General features: G+C 44.8%; 1 protein-coding gene across 1 annotated transcript in view; it reads left to right on the forward strand.

The window, feature by feature from the left end:
• Positions 1-14,996, forward strand: part of alk (ALK receptor tyrosine kinase) — a 298,244-nt gene that overhangs the window by 240,245 nt on the left and 43,003 nt on the right. The window contains exons 6-10 of the mRNA XM_041954075.1: positions 4,851-4,982; positions 9,133-9,267; positions 9,959-10,062; positions 12,525-12,697; positions 13,912-14,006. Of these exons, the coding sequence (XP_041810009.1) occupies positions 4,851-4,982; positions 9,133-9,267; positions 9,959-10,062; positions 12,525-12,697; positions 13,912-14,006 (639 nt within the window). The remainder of the gene's footprint in view (positions 1-4,850; positions 4,983-9,132; positions 9,268-9,958; positions 10,063-12,524; positions 12,698-13,911; positions 14,007-14,996) is intronic.

The raw sequence follows: 14,996 nt of genomic DNA on the forward strand, positions 1-14,996 counted from the left end.
GTTTTATGTGCAGTTATTTCCTTTCTGTACTCATAAAGCACACAAGCAGATTTCAAGCCAGGCGATTCTTCAGACAGTTTTTTGTTTTGCACACAGAGGGATTTGAGGATGTGACTGACACGCTTGCTCATCTGAAGGAAAACAAAAGCCATATCAATTGCAGCATGAGTCCGCCCATGTGATCCCGCGCTGTGTTTTTGCAGCTCGCCCTCGCCGTCTGTATTTAATCAATGTATACAAGCAATGCCCAACAAACCGTGCCGAAGGTTTTACTCAGACGGGCAGACAAACTGCTTTGCACGATCTCATGATGTCCCGCGCCGTGAGACATCTCTATCAGCGGGATCTCACAGGAGGGATATGCATGACGCAGTGATGCAAAGCTGTGACGTGCTGAATTGATTTCAGTGTGTGAAAAGGGGAACCACCGCTTCGTTGTTCTGCATACAACACAACCGTGATACCTTCGAGCCAGTAGGAAAATGGAATCTTGCTGCAGTGACCAAACAACACGCCCTGTACAAGTTGCTCCACATGTCAACCACTTCAAATGCTCTATATGCATTAAAAAGAAAAGATTTTCATACAGCAGTTACACCATTTATGAGGTTTGTCAGATTTTACAGTGTTTTTTTTTTTTTTTTTACAGTCTTGACAGTGACTTTGGGAACTCGTGTGTTTTGTAGCCTAGATTTTGCCTGTCATTTGATTCCTGTTTTGCTCAGTTGTTTTGCTGTTGATGTTGTAGGTAAAGCGTCCCCTGATTTTCATCCTGTGAGCAGATGGCATGAATGAGAGTTGAAAAACTAGGACAACTTGGCTGGCATGAAGGGGGTTCTTCTGAAGAGGACGATAAAAACACAAAACTTTAATGAAAACAAGGTCTTTACATGCCCAGCTGACACAAGAAAAATGCGCTTAACTTAAAAATGCGTCTTTCCACGTGCACACAAAATTATAATTAGCTGCACTGGGTAATTGGTTGAAAATGAAGACCCACGTTTAATTAGCGTAAGCGCTCTATTTACATTATTGACATTTGAACCATAGCATTGTGCTTGCTCTATCTGTTAATGTGACTGCATCGAGACTTAATCAAATTTATTTATGTTTATCTTACCAGATCCAAGGTATTCATATTGCAACATGTCATATAGCAGAAATGTATGAGCTATAATGCCAATGAAAATAAATGAATGACAGCGGTACATCCTCCATAGGCAGCAGCCGTTAACAATAGGCATGTCAAACCAACTCTCCTCACCTGCTGCATGTCAGCAGTGGCAGCACCAGCTTTTACAGCATATACTGATAGCAAAGATGTGCTAATTGTCAGGCTACTTGTTAATTGTTTAGCAATTATCCACAGCGAGGTGTCAAGAATCAATCCCGGTAACCTGGGCAGATTGTGACTGATGGCTCCGGCTTTCTTCCCACCTCCCTGACATTTAGAAAAGCAGCAAGAAGCTGAGAAGTACAGTGAACAGACAGACGTCTGTCTCGTTGTCTTTCCTGGTTCCTCAGCTTTGCAGCGGAAGATCGGTGCCAGTGCAGACCCGCAACTCCATCTCTAAAAGCCTTTGGACCTTGAAACAGACAGTGATGCAGCTGGCAGTAGTTTGCAGTGAAACTAATTTGTTATGAAACCTTGCAAAGCTGGAGGGCAGTAGCCTGAATGAGATACCATCGTGAGAAAAAGCGAGCAGCGCAAGGGCGTCTGACTGACACTGGAGTCTGTCAGCAAAGAGACCATATGTGCCGATGTATGAAAGCTTCTCCTGCAGCATTTATTTCCTTTGGACTGAAATACAGTGCCTTTGTTGATCTCTGAATAGGGTTGCTTTGTTGCTGCATGAAAGGTTCCTTTTAGTGTCTTGTCTGGTGGGTTTGTTTTTTTTTTGTGTGTGTGTGTGTTACACCTTTGAACATTTGTCACATACACCTCAAACAATATTCGTTTCAGCAGCCGTCATGTTATAGGAGGAGTGATCCCAGCTGTCCGAGCGTTTGCAGTAATGTTAACTAACATGCACAGAGACGCTAATTGTCAGCCGTTTAGCTGCGTCCAACAAGTGCCTCGATATCCGTGTGGTCATTTATCAGCAGTGTGCGCCCTCTCCAGTCACCTCTCCAGCTCCTCGCCACTCATACATCATTCCTCTCACAAAGCCAAACCGACCCCCTGGGCACATGGATAACAAAGCTCACTTACTCCCACAGGCAATTCATCCCCCACTGGCCCTTGTTTTCACAATCTGACAAGTGTGATTTAAGAACTGCGGTAGTCCAGGAGTGCAGCGGCCATGTCTGGCTGCACTTTCCTGCCCTAGGAGCTTAAAGTTCAGCGACATCGCCACTTTGATGCTTTTTCCTCCGCTGTCATTAAACTAAAGATAAATCGATGAATTTACATACCTCGCCCAAAGGTTTCAGTGTACTCCAGATAACTTTTTTTCTGTCTTGATAAATCGGTGCGCTTGCGGTGTCAACATTATACAGAGGGGAAGCTACTGAGCACAGCGAATGCATAATGCATGGGTTGAGCATGACTCAATACACATAGCAAAACCGCATCTATACCCACACAGTTGGTCATAAATAAACAAGCCTCCGCCTCACCTCATTTGAAAAAAATAAAAATAATGGTGTATTTGGACTGCCTTGGTAACTGAATAATTAGAGTGCATGTTGCATGACTGCATGGTTGCATCTATCGTCGGTTCAATTCCAGCCAGCGGCCTTTATTGGATGTCATACTACTCTCTCTCTCTCTTTCCCTGCTTCCTCTCTGCCTCTTCAGCTGTCATTTTCAAATAAAGGCACAAATGCACCAAAAATGACTAATAATTACAAACAAGTGCTTTATATGCCTTCTTGTCTGTGCCTTGCTCGGTGAACGTCACATGTCTGTGAGACTGTAGTTTAATGTGTGCGAGCACGTGCACCATTCACAGACCTAAGTTTGCAAAAAGAGCGCCCAAAGGTGATTCATTCATCGAAAAAGGGGTCATTTACTCGGGCTAATATGTTTTCAAAGAATTAGAAGTGGATTATTCACTGGCATGTTAATGTGGCTCTGTGCAGCCATGAAGGCCGTGCCACAATAGTGGACTGTGGGAGGCCCCTGACAAATGTGTTTTTGTCCAATAGAAAATGCCACCCCCTCTTTCTAATCCATTGAGTTGACTGTGCCAGTTTCCCAGTGGGCCTTGAGGTTTCTCAACCACAGTGTGGTGCGAATCAGCCATAGCTGTGAAATTTCTGCCCTCTGCTGCATTATAACTAGACAGTAATTTCTGTGCTACTACCGTGCAAGAGTGCTAGTAACAACTGCCGTCTTTCGCTTGTGTGCCTAAATGTTTATTGCATATTGAACTGACACATTTTACTCAATACATTTGCATGACATGTAGTCCACCCACACACTCTGCCCTGAGGAATGGATCACATACTGTACGGGCTGATCTTAAATTGTATCTGCAACAAGCCTGCTAAAGTATGCAGCAACATAAACAGACTGCATCATTAAATGCGTTAATTTATAGCTCATCTGACATCAGCCGCAATTACTTCCATCCACTTACAGTAGTATTGGTTTGTCTTTTCTTGATTGTTTTCCAGAGAGTTTACTAGCCTGGCAAGCTACGTGTCCGACTAAAAGCAGCATCAACATCATTTGGCACTTTGATTGTTCTGTTTATTTCCTTCTGACACTTTACATTTTAAATGTTTTGGTGTTGATTTATCCTCTCGTCTGTCTCGTCCTGGCACATGTCTGCGAGCCTCTCGCCCTGACGTGCGGCTCAGCTTGGGAAAAGCAGGACTGGAGATATATCACTGTGTCACAGAGGAAATTATGCAAACCGAAGAACAAAGTGTACGTTCATTACAATCTTCCTGTTAAAATCGGTGCGGCATTAACGCCGGGCGTGTCGGCTCAGCTCGCAGCATCAGCTCTTCACGCCGCCTCTCCTGTCGTGGCCTCCAATGTTATCAGACTTCCGACTCGGAGTTCGTCTGAGTGGAGAACAAATCTACATAATACAGATCAAGGGCAAACTACAGTAAGCTGAGCCAGTCACTCACGATAAGGATCGCTTCTCGTTTCTTCCTGACGAGAGGGGGAGGGGAACGAGATCCCCATCAGAGGGCAGTTTTTTTGTTTTGTTCTCTGTGCTGCGATCAGCTTCTGATGATTCAGGTGGAGGTGAGCAGTCAGTTTCCAATCTGGAGATATCACCTCTCTGATTTGCATAGATATGCAAATGTACCGGGTTACAGTTGAGTTGTTGAGACTATCAGTTGGCGTCTGTGTGTGTGTGTGTGTGTGTCATCCCTCCCCTTGTGCTACCTGCTACAGTATCTAGGTCATTGTTTTAGCTGCTCGTGTTCCTTGTCTGATGGATACATACTGTATTCAAAGTCAGATGCTTATGCAGCCTGGGCCAAGTTATTTATGATGCTCCAGGCAGTCTGTGGATGTCACACAGGGTTTACAGTCTGGGCTTGTATTAGCCTTTGTCACTGACTGATGTACTGTTATGTAGCAACTGCATATTTTCTTCTGTTTGTAAGTTATGTTTTCCCTGAGCTGATTTGTGTTTTGTGTCTCACATATAAATCTAGCAATGATCCTCAATACGTTGGCGCATAATCGGGAGCTTTTTTCCTCAGCTCGAGTCAGTTTTTTTTTTCCTCTTGTTGTTGTTGTTCTATTTTCTGATTTTGCTGCCAACAAGCAAATCATTTTCTAAACTCTGACGGCGCTGTGTAAACACTTTTGGGCTGCGTGTGGGAACATTTAACGTGACAGATTTTCTTTCTTCTTTTCCTCCTCCTCCTCTGTCCAGTGTCCTCGCCCGGCCCTAACATCACGCTGGAGGGTCAGTACCACTGTCACCAGGGACCCGGGATCCCGCTGGACAAACTGTGCGACTTCGCTGCAGACTGCCCGCTCGGCGATGACGAAGGCGACCTGTGTCGTGAGTACACCGCTATAGGCCTCGGCAGCAGGCGTTGATAGGGCTTTGCAGGAGGAAAGCTCACGCGTCAGCAGACTTTCCTGCATTCATTTCTGGATGAGAGTTGTGAAGCCGGTGAGCCGTGGCGAGTCGTCTTTAATGAAGCCGTTGCATCCTGGCCAGCAGAGCAACAACTAAGCGTCTGCGTGAGCTTTCCTGAAAGAGAGGCAAGGAGAAAGGCAGGGGGAAAAGAGGCAGCGGAGCTATGCTTGGCTAGCATTTCTCACCCTTGACATATTCCACGGTTGTTATTTCTATCTCTTTGCACATTTGTTTTCTGCTTTTCCAGAGGCCTAGGAGGAACACTAGCCAAGTATGCTGACATCTTATTCATAAGTGAAGTCCCCCAGGCCCTGCTGCGTGTGTTTGTGTGTGTGTGTGTGTGTGGATGATTGTCTGCGTGAGTGGAGGATCTTTTTTTAGCCCTACCTGCATGCATGCATTCCTACATTGTCTTCACAATTTCCAGACTCAGAGTTCAAAACTCTTACCCTGCGGAGTTTTCTTTAACGTTGTATTTTGATTAAAGAGTTTTCACCCATATAAAACTGACCAGAATTAATTTGCTCCTCCCCGCAGCGCAGGTCAGCCTCCCACGTGGCCCTTGTTAAAATGATGGCTGCTCCCTCGTGCTTGTATGTTTGCTAACTATGGGAGCTGGGAGATAAGAGGGTAAAGGGAAGGTGAAAATCCCAGCCAGGCGCAGTTTCTCTTTCTACTGCAGAAGGAATTATCAGCGCTAATTGGCCTGAGAGGCTGACCCAAGGGTATAATCTCCGTTTGAATGTAAGAAGTGTTTGTGTGTGTGTGTGTGTGTGTGTGTGTGTGTGTGTGTGTGTGTGTGTGTAATGTTTTGATTGTAGAAGGCAGAATTGGAAATTTGAGCATAAATAACAATAAGGAAAAAAACAAAGCCAGCTTGTACACACATTGGCTTAATTCAGCAGCCATCTGCAGCAAAGCACAAGATATTATGATCATGTGAATATTCTAGAATTATGTGTTACAGAGACCATAATAAGACCGGTACTGTTTATTTACATCAGTAATGAAGGGAGCAGGGAGAGTCTTGTTTTGTATTTGACACAGACTGATGGGTCTTCCAGGGAAAGGCTTATTGCTGTGAGCCAATGGGAAATGTTGGAGATCTGACGCCTCTTTTCCTTACATCTGCACACGTCTTTTCCACTGTGTGCTCTCATAATGCTGAGCGCACACAGGCATGAAGGCCAGCTGTCTTTTGCTTTGAAGGTCCTCTCTCTGTCTCTCAATCTGTTCTTAAAATAGTAATAACCTTTATCCTTCCTGATTAAGGACAGGCACCAACGATCCACGGCTCATCAGTCCACCCTCACAGTCTCATATGTGTCACCCACACTCCACTACTGTACCTTAGGCTCCGCATTTGTTCCATTTTCATCTCTTTCACTCGTCACAATTACCCCCGCTACCCAAATCACATAGTGTACCCTCTCTGATACCATATTCTCTGTGATCTAGTCACGAGTTATCTCCTTCATCTGATTTGATCTATTTAAATCCTTCATAAGCTGTGCCAAGGCTCATTATCAGAAAAAAAAAGCAGAGGAAGGCAGGAGGAACAAACCTAGCTCGTGTCAATCACAAAGATTCTTGACATATAAGGGAAGTCGAGTCCCTGTGGATCTCCCTCGCCATCCTACCCCGGCATCATTATGCATCAACACATCCTCCACTCTTTGAGAGTCGCAGCTTCCTCTGGTGGATCTTAGTCGGTCTAAACTCTGCAGGCACCACACTGCTCTCCGGCGCCGCGGTTCCCCTGCAACTACAGAGAAATGCTGCTCGCATCAAAGGTGGATGCAAGCAGGAATGCAAAGTAGCAATCGCTAAGATTCTTAAGATTGTTTGTTTCTCTTGGAACATCATTAGCGAAGGCAGATCACTGCTGCTCCCGAACATGACCCGTTACACAGAGAGACACCAGTCCTGCTTTGGTTAATTGCCAACTAGCCCCAAACATGCACCACATCACTTCCTGTGCAGTACTTTCCCCCAGGCAGACCGACCACGGCAACCGGAGTTATTTCAGTGTTACGACACCGTTATCACAATTGGCAGTGTAATAAGACTACTATAGCTTCATTATCTCTCACTTTATACGGGTGAAAGAAATTATTCATGCAACATCATAAGAGCATGTGCAAATCACTCTTTCTTATGTGGAAACATGCCATGTCATGTTTTTGTAGGGTGCCAAGATGTCATGACATCAGCGGAGTGCCGTTGACATTGCATTGAAAGTGACATGTATAACACTCGGCACTCAACATTCATAAAGATTAAGCAACGTTCATGTCAGACTTCATAAACCAGTAATGACACTGTCGCGCCAGCTTTTTCCCCCACCTCATTAAATGCAATGTTTCAATGGCAAAGGCACAAAGTCACACAGATGGTACATCATCGCAGCCTTCGTCATACGTGTCATGAGCAGCTATCATATGATGTGGCTCTGACTGTCTGCGCTTTGCATGAAGAATGTCTAAGTGACACTAACTGGTTTATGCAACAAAGAGAGCGAATCATAATGTCACAAGACACAGAAGAACATGAAATTTACTTATTATCCCGTAAGTCCAGTGAGGCTTTTATCTGCTTGAGAAAAACAGCCCTGAAAACATAGCTTCAATTTAGCAGTTTTTCTTTGTGTTACATTAAAATAAAAATGAAACAGTGTCAGCTTAATGATGCTGGGTGTTTGAAACCTGAACGATCTTTTGTATGTAGAAAAATAATGTGAAACTAGTGTCATTGGTAAAGGGAGCATTTTTCCTGCTTTTCTCCCTGAAGAATACCTGCTTTATGATCTCCGCTCAGGCCAGTTTCAGTTCCATTATCTGGATGATGCCATTTCCAAAAAGCGCGCTGTTCTCGGGGCACTCGCTCATTCTTTTCGGTAATGGGCGCTCAAAGAGAGCCGCTCGGGATAAAAGGAACATAAAGCAAACTTAAGGTGAAAACTTTCACGCTGAAATGAAACTTAAACCACCTCAGCGTTATCACTGACTATCAGCCGAAGTCTGATATGATTTTCAAACATTCAGCAATGCCTAAATGCCACAATAAATATTTTAACAACAGATATGTGTGTTATAAATGGATCTAGAAATCTAGACTCTAGATCTAGAACTGCACTGTAATAAAACTTAAATAATCTATGTATATTCGTCATTTCAGCACCTTGGACACGACAGTGACATTTGTTAAAAAATGTGAACTGTTTTGGAGCCCTGTATGTATATAAAGGACAGCTATCAGTAAACTATCTGTGTTATCTGTGAGTGGCGATGGAGTGAGAAATTGTCCTGAAAGTGAAAAATTCAACCTGAAAATGTGCCATTGCCGAAATAATGGGTGTTTAAATATTTGCCCGGTCTAAGGTCTATTTGATTTATTCTTTCAGTTACTTAAGCAAACATAAAAGGAGAAACCTTGCTTGCAAATCAAGGAATTTGCTCTTTTTCATTAAGCCACAGTGTGGAAATAGGAAAACAGACCACACACACACACACACACGCGCGCCTATCTCTTTTTGCGGTTATACAAGCACTACACAATCCAATTAAGCGTTTTCCATGTATTGCTGCTGCAAAGACGAACTTGGTAAATTGTGGTCAGTGGTGGAAATGCTTCCGAGGCTCGTGCCATTTCGTGAAGTGATTTCAAGTTGATTGGCCCCTCCAAAACACATCATGTCACCTCCTCGGCTTTCTCATTCCCCCTCAGACCCTCTTCCTCCTCCGCTCTCTCCTATCTCCCCCTCTGGACACTTTAGGCCTTTTCCATTTTCTGCTTCTGTTTCTAGAGTCACTCTGAGAGCCCCCACCACCACCACCACACCTCAACCCTAATTTTCACCAACACATTTAGTCCTGTGAGCCTCCTCCTTGATCCCCAGCCCCCACCCTGTCCTTTTTCTCCTTGGCGGTTTCACAGTCACTCCATTCTCTCCTCTCTACCCCCCCCTGCTGTGCCTGTCCACTCATTGTATGCCCCCCTCTTCCAGTCTCCCTCCTTATCATCTCCTCCTCTCCTCCCCTGATATATTCTCTCTCCTGTATCTCTTCAGGCCACTTCCTCAACGGCAGCTACTGCTCTTTTGAAGAGGGGGAGTGCAGCTGGCAGCCGGTAACGGGCCGCGGCCTCTCCTGGAGGAGACTCCAGTCGCCAGCCAAGGCTGCCAGACAGAGCTGCCCGTCGTCAGGTGGCTCACGCACCTCTCTCACCATATCACGAACACTGTTCTGATCATATGATGAAGTCTCTTAATTGTGTGCACAGCAGAATCAATGTCCCATCACTTCAGACTTAGGGATTTTTAAACCAACAGCCTTGAATATTTGAGTCGAACACCTTGCGAATATGGAAAGGTAACCAAAACTCTCTGATGTGTCAGACGCGGTGCACGCTGTCGTGTTCGGAGCTCAGCGTGCTGCTACAAACAGAATCCCACCGGGTGCAAAAGCTGCAGCGTGTAGACTCTGAGTCCTACGTCTGCAGTTCATTGTCGGTGGCGGTGACTCGAGTGTGTCTCAGCTTCCTGAGGCGTGTTTTTGTTCTCAGCTATTTAGAAGAAATCCCAAAGGTAGTCTGGGGAACCTATAAATGGAGCGGTGTAATTTTAGATCATATTTGGTGATTTTATGTGTGTTTTTTTCTCTGTTACTGCCACAGTTACCTGACATGACATGACATGATAACCAGTGTTAGCTGTACTGTTCAATGCTGTTATGTTCAGTTAAGCTCACGTTAGCTTGAATCATATTTCAAAACTTCTATATGTGTTGGAGGACTTTGTATTCAATTTTACATCCTAAAGTTTCTGCGTTAAAATTTTAGTTCTGACACAGGTTTTCTTCCTCCGTGTGTTCGATATGTGCGTTTGTGTGTTAAAGGTGCCACATTCAGTGTGGAGGGAGGCCAGCCCAAAGGTCAGCGCAGCTCTGCGTTACTGAGGAGCCCTCTCTTCCCTCCTCCTCTGAGAAATTCCCCATGCAAGGTGAGCATTGTATCATCTTCTTTCACAGACGTGCACAAACACATGATCCGGTTTACTCAGTCCAGTTCACTCTTGGGTCAGCGGGTCTTCGAGTTCACGCTGCAGAGAATACAAGCGGCCTTCTTATTTCCAGCTGACGGCCCCGCAGTGCCTCCAGTCTAAGGATGACTGTTGCTAGCAGATATTATCATCAGCTTCCATAAAGTAATGCTAACGCCGGGGCTCTGTGAGTTGTTTGAAAACTCCTGCAGACTTTTTAGTGTTTCCAGCTGATTTGTTTTAAAAGCAGCCTGTGAAGGTGTCTTCATACACAAGCTTTGTGTGGCTTTAAAGCTTTCTATAGAAAAACACTGGCAAGCGCACAATGGTTAGATTTATGTTTTAATATTTCAAAGACTGTGCCTCACTTTTATATAAGAAAATGTTTTGAGGATGAGGAATAACCATGGAGGGTGGCAAACATTAACTTATCCAATGCAAGTTTGGCTGGCGTTGCTGAAGTGAAGAGCAGGACAGAGGCGCCGTCGTTTAAATTAGAACTTCCTGGCAGTGCATGTTCACGTCCAGAGCAGGTACGCCTCTAACCTGTAATCCCACGTAATGACACTGTATGCTGGAGACGCGCCATTTGCTCCAGAAATACCGAGCATGCTAACGTTTGCAGCTTACATTAGAGCAGGTAAAAACGCTGTTTGATTGATTCCTTACACTTAAGCACTCCTAGTTTTAGTTTAGCCGTGCACACCACTATGAATGCAGCAGCACACATACTGTATGTTCTCACATAAAACTGTCTGAATACCTCTGTGTATGTGTGCTCAATTGAGTGTTGGCTAAACCTGGCTCCGGTGCAGTGACTGCGACAGCGACGGGTCTGCCACGCTTTGGATTTGTCTGTAATGTGCTGCACTGGTCACCAGGAAATAAACACGTGCCCTCACTCAGTTTCAATTGCAGCTTTAACACACAACGGCTAATAATTAATATTTTGAAATGGGCCGTGGACTGTGTGTTGCCATTTAGATTTGCGTGATAATAAAACAAAGTGTAAAATAGAATAGAATTCGCATAGAAGGCCATTTAGTTGTGTTTTTCAGTGGCAGTTTTCAGTTAAGACTTTTTCTCGTCCCTGTAGGAGTCGAAGGCCTTTTTAATTTTTCTATATTAATTTCTTCAGAAACAGCTCAAAAATCAAGTGGTAATGTGCCAAGACAGCAGGTTAACACTGTGCCATCTGCATTTCCTGAGAGGTCCAAACAGTGAAGTTGACCTCATCCATCACAGGTTGTATCTGCTGACCTATTTGGGAAAATATTAGAAGCCATGCATTATTCAGAACATGATGCTAACAGAGCGGGTCTCTGGGGCTGGTTGTGTACTTGAAGTCTTGATTGATGCTGAGCCATCTAGCATTTAGTGTTATGTTTCAATATTGCTCATCACAGCCACCTTTGGCCTTCTGCATGTGCGCTCTGTGGGGGCAGGGAGGGTTTGGAGGAGAAGCTGGGGCCAGCTGAAGAGGTCAAAAAACAAGATAATGAGAGAGACGGAGATGGACGACAATGGAAGACAGAGGACATGGAATAAAGATATGGGGGGAGAAAGTCCCTGTTTTTCAGGTGTGAACTGGAGGTGTCTGATATTTGTGGAGCACAGTTGAGGCAGCACTATACCACTGCAGCCCTCGCCTCCCAGCGTCTTGGCACACAGCCAAAGATTAGCCACGATTCCAGATTAACACTCTAAATCCTTCTCTCTACACTGAACTGGTGCTGTTCAATCTAGCTTGTCTGCTCTTGGACAACTATGTTGAGGATATTAGTTTTGGGTATTAGCTACACTTTCATGTCGTGCCCAGTGTGCGCTGTGCGGTGTCTGTAATCTTGATGTTTAAACGGTCACCATGTGGTCTCGCAGACGATGATAAGAACCTGCAACCTGCCGTCGACAAGCGCGACGCAAGCACTCAGCATGAATGCAGTCGTCTGGGTGGTGTCGTCTCTATGTGTACTTTTCATCAGGCTTAAGCCAGCATCTGTTCCACTTTAATGGTGAAGCAAGAATTATATTCTTGGCTTCAATAAAAATGCTGTGGAGGGACATGGTCACATCCCATGCTTGTTAGTAAGCTGTGGATTCCTTTTCCTATTTAATTCTTGCTACAGCCTGCGTGTTGTTTCATTTTAAGCAGGTTTACACCCACCATATCCCTCCTGAAAACAGGGAAATGAGACTGATTTGTGCTGAAGCATGCAGGAGCAGCAAAGATAGCAAAATAACCCAAATTATGATCCTGGTTGAATTGTATTAATCTTAGAATAATTAGAACTGAACAGATGGCTGTTGTTGATTGATCTCCGTGCAGTTTAAAGCGGTTAAAGTTGCTGTGGTGCTTTACACAGTGACGCACATTCTTCATCAGCAGCCACGTCAACACTCAAATTTCCACCTTGCTTCAACAGGTGCGGTTCGGGCTGTGCTCCGGGGGCTCGCAGAAGGGGTGGCTGTCCCTATGGATAGTGGAGAACAGCACCGGCCCTGAAGAGAAGCGCAGACTGTGGCACTCAGCCAGTGAACCCAGATCCGAACGTGGCTGGAGGCTCGTCACACTTCCCCTTTATGGGCTGGCGGACTGGTACGACACACTCCCCCGCCTCAGCACATTAACAGGAGGTTTGACTGCAGTCTGCACGTTTGGACTGCCCACGACAAACCTCTAACACGCTCACACATACGCTCTCAGAGCAAAGGAAGTCTCCAGAAGCTAAGAAGCTTGTCTTTCTTCTTTTCACCTCTCACAAATGCAGATTTTCAAAATTTACATTCCATTTTCTGGGAAACATCTCCTCTCAACTCCACAAAAATTAATGAATCCCATAGGGGCTCTAGTCTTATGCGCTGGACCTTCCGTGTGTACAGTTGTACAAAATAACCCCCTCTCTTTTTATTCCACTTGTCTGATAGAGAGAGTAGAAATCAATACACAAGGCTCTACCCACCCTACTTGCCTTCCAATTAACTATGGCCCTGATTTCCCCTCGCAAAGGAGAGAAATTAAAACAAAATGGAGTAAGGCAAGAAGTAAGAGAAACCCCAGATAAGGCGGTTCATCTCTGTTTGCCTGACTAGAGGTTTCGTTGCCATTCAAGCTTGGATAATCCTGCGCCCCTGAGAGTGATTAATTTTTGATTCCTGGGCTATGTAGCCAGCTGTGCCTGTGCTCTTAATTAGAATGTCATGTCCGTAACCACTAGGTGAACCTGCCACTCTCTGCAAAGTGACCTTTGTAAAGCTTAAATAGAATCAGAGATACAGCCTGAAGCGCAGACAAAAGCCAGGACATGAGAGTAGCAGTGTATGCCAGTTTGAATGCGAGTGCTTTTGGTTGGAGGACCTGTGGGTTGACAGCAAGAGTGGAGATACAATATGACCACCATCGAGTTTAAGCAACGATTAAAGTTGGCCGTTAAATATTCAAACTGACGGATACAAACCTCCTCTCTGAACGACTGATGGTGCAGACATTAGCGTGGCATCAGTCCTCTCAGCTCAGCTCTTGGCAAGAAAGAGAACAAGCATATTTCCCAAAATGTTTTTAGTTTTTAGATGCATAGTTTGCCTTGTCTGTGTTACCATGGCTGCACGTACTGTGCTTCATTTGAAACCAGAAAATGTGTTTCACCACCAAAGAAGTCAAACTTTCTGTGTATCTGCTGAAAGAGCAAACAGGTCTCAACAATACAGACCGAGCTGTCATACGGCACACAATGCCCACCCCCCAAAGCAGTCAGAAGCTATTCAACCATTCACAGGCTGCGAGGTAGTTAAAACAGCTCCGTCCCTCCGCAGGTTCTGGCTGCAGTTCAGCACAGAAGATGGACCTGGACCCGGTTCAGCCATCTCCCTTGACAATATCTCTTTCAGCATGGACTGCTTCCTGGCATGTGAGTACTATAAAAATGTTGAGTCTGTCTTTTTTTTCGCTCTTACTTCATCAGACCTTGAATTAATGGAGTTGTTTGACCGATTGCCTGATTGATTGACCGTGACGCAAGCACAATGGGGAAAAAACAATTGAATTAATAATCAATACAGGTCTGCCCTGCGCTCATGTTTTACAGAGAAATGATTTGACTGAGTGGCAGTTTTGTACACTTTGGAGCATTCATCAAGGACGTGCTTATCCATGATTTATTCATTTCAATTCCCCTGACGTAGCCATACTCTTTTATGCAGAGCAGAACAATTCTCACTGAACACTATTAAAATTAGTCCTTTTCACATCGACTACTGTCTTAGAAATCATATCTTTATTAAATGCACTGCAGCTTTGTTTGGAGACACACTGGCTGAACTTTATGGAAATTATATATATTGTTACGTTCCTTCTGCACGCTCTCTCTGGGAACCTTCGATGTGTCCTGAAATGTCAGAAATCTGCCGAACTATAGTTTGCTGATTGATTAGGGCTTATGTTCCGGTGTTGTACTGCAGGCTCATAAAGGTCAAACCTCTCGTCACCTTTCCAGATATTTTTGTGTTATAATTGAGATGGTTTATCAGTGTAAAAACAGGAGTAAGATGACAGCCGAGGCTGGCATCAGGAGAATGAAAGGTTAGGAGTTCAGTGCCTCCCTCCATCTCTGCCTATCTGGAGGAACCTGTTTGAACTGTGGGAGGAATAATAATGTCTGAGCAGCTCTGCACCTGAATACAGCTCGGACAGCCTTAAAATGAAGTTGTGATAAACTGACTACACCCTGGACAAACATTAGACCCTTGAGGCAGGGGTACGAGTGTCACCCTGTCTGATTTTTATGCTCCACGCCAGCGACAGCCGTGGCCGGAGGGATAATGTTTCCTGGTTGTCCTGTTTGTTTGACCCATCCATCCACCCCACCTTCCTCCAAATGCAGACTTTCTTGCTCTTTGTA

The sequence above is a fragment of the Chelmon rostratus genome, chromosome 15, assembly GCF_017976325.1.
Source record: "Chelmon rostratus isolate fCheRos1 chromosome 15, fCheRos1.pri, whole genome shotgun sequence".
Taxonomy (NCBI): domain Eukaryota; kingdom Metazoa; phylum Chordata; class Actinopteri; order Chaetodontiformes; family Chaetodontidae; genus Chelmon; species Chelmon rostratus.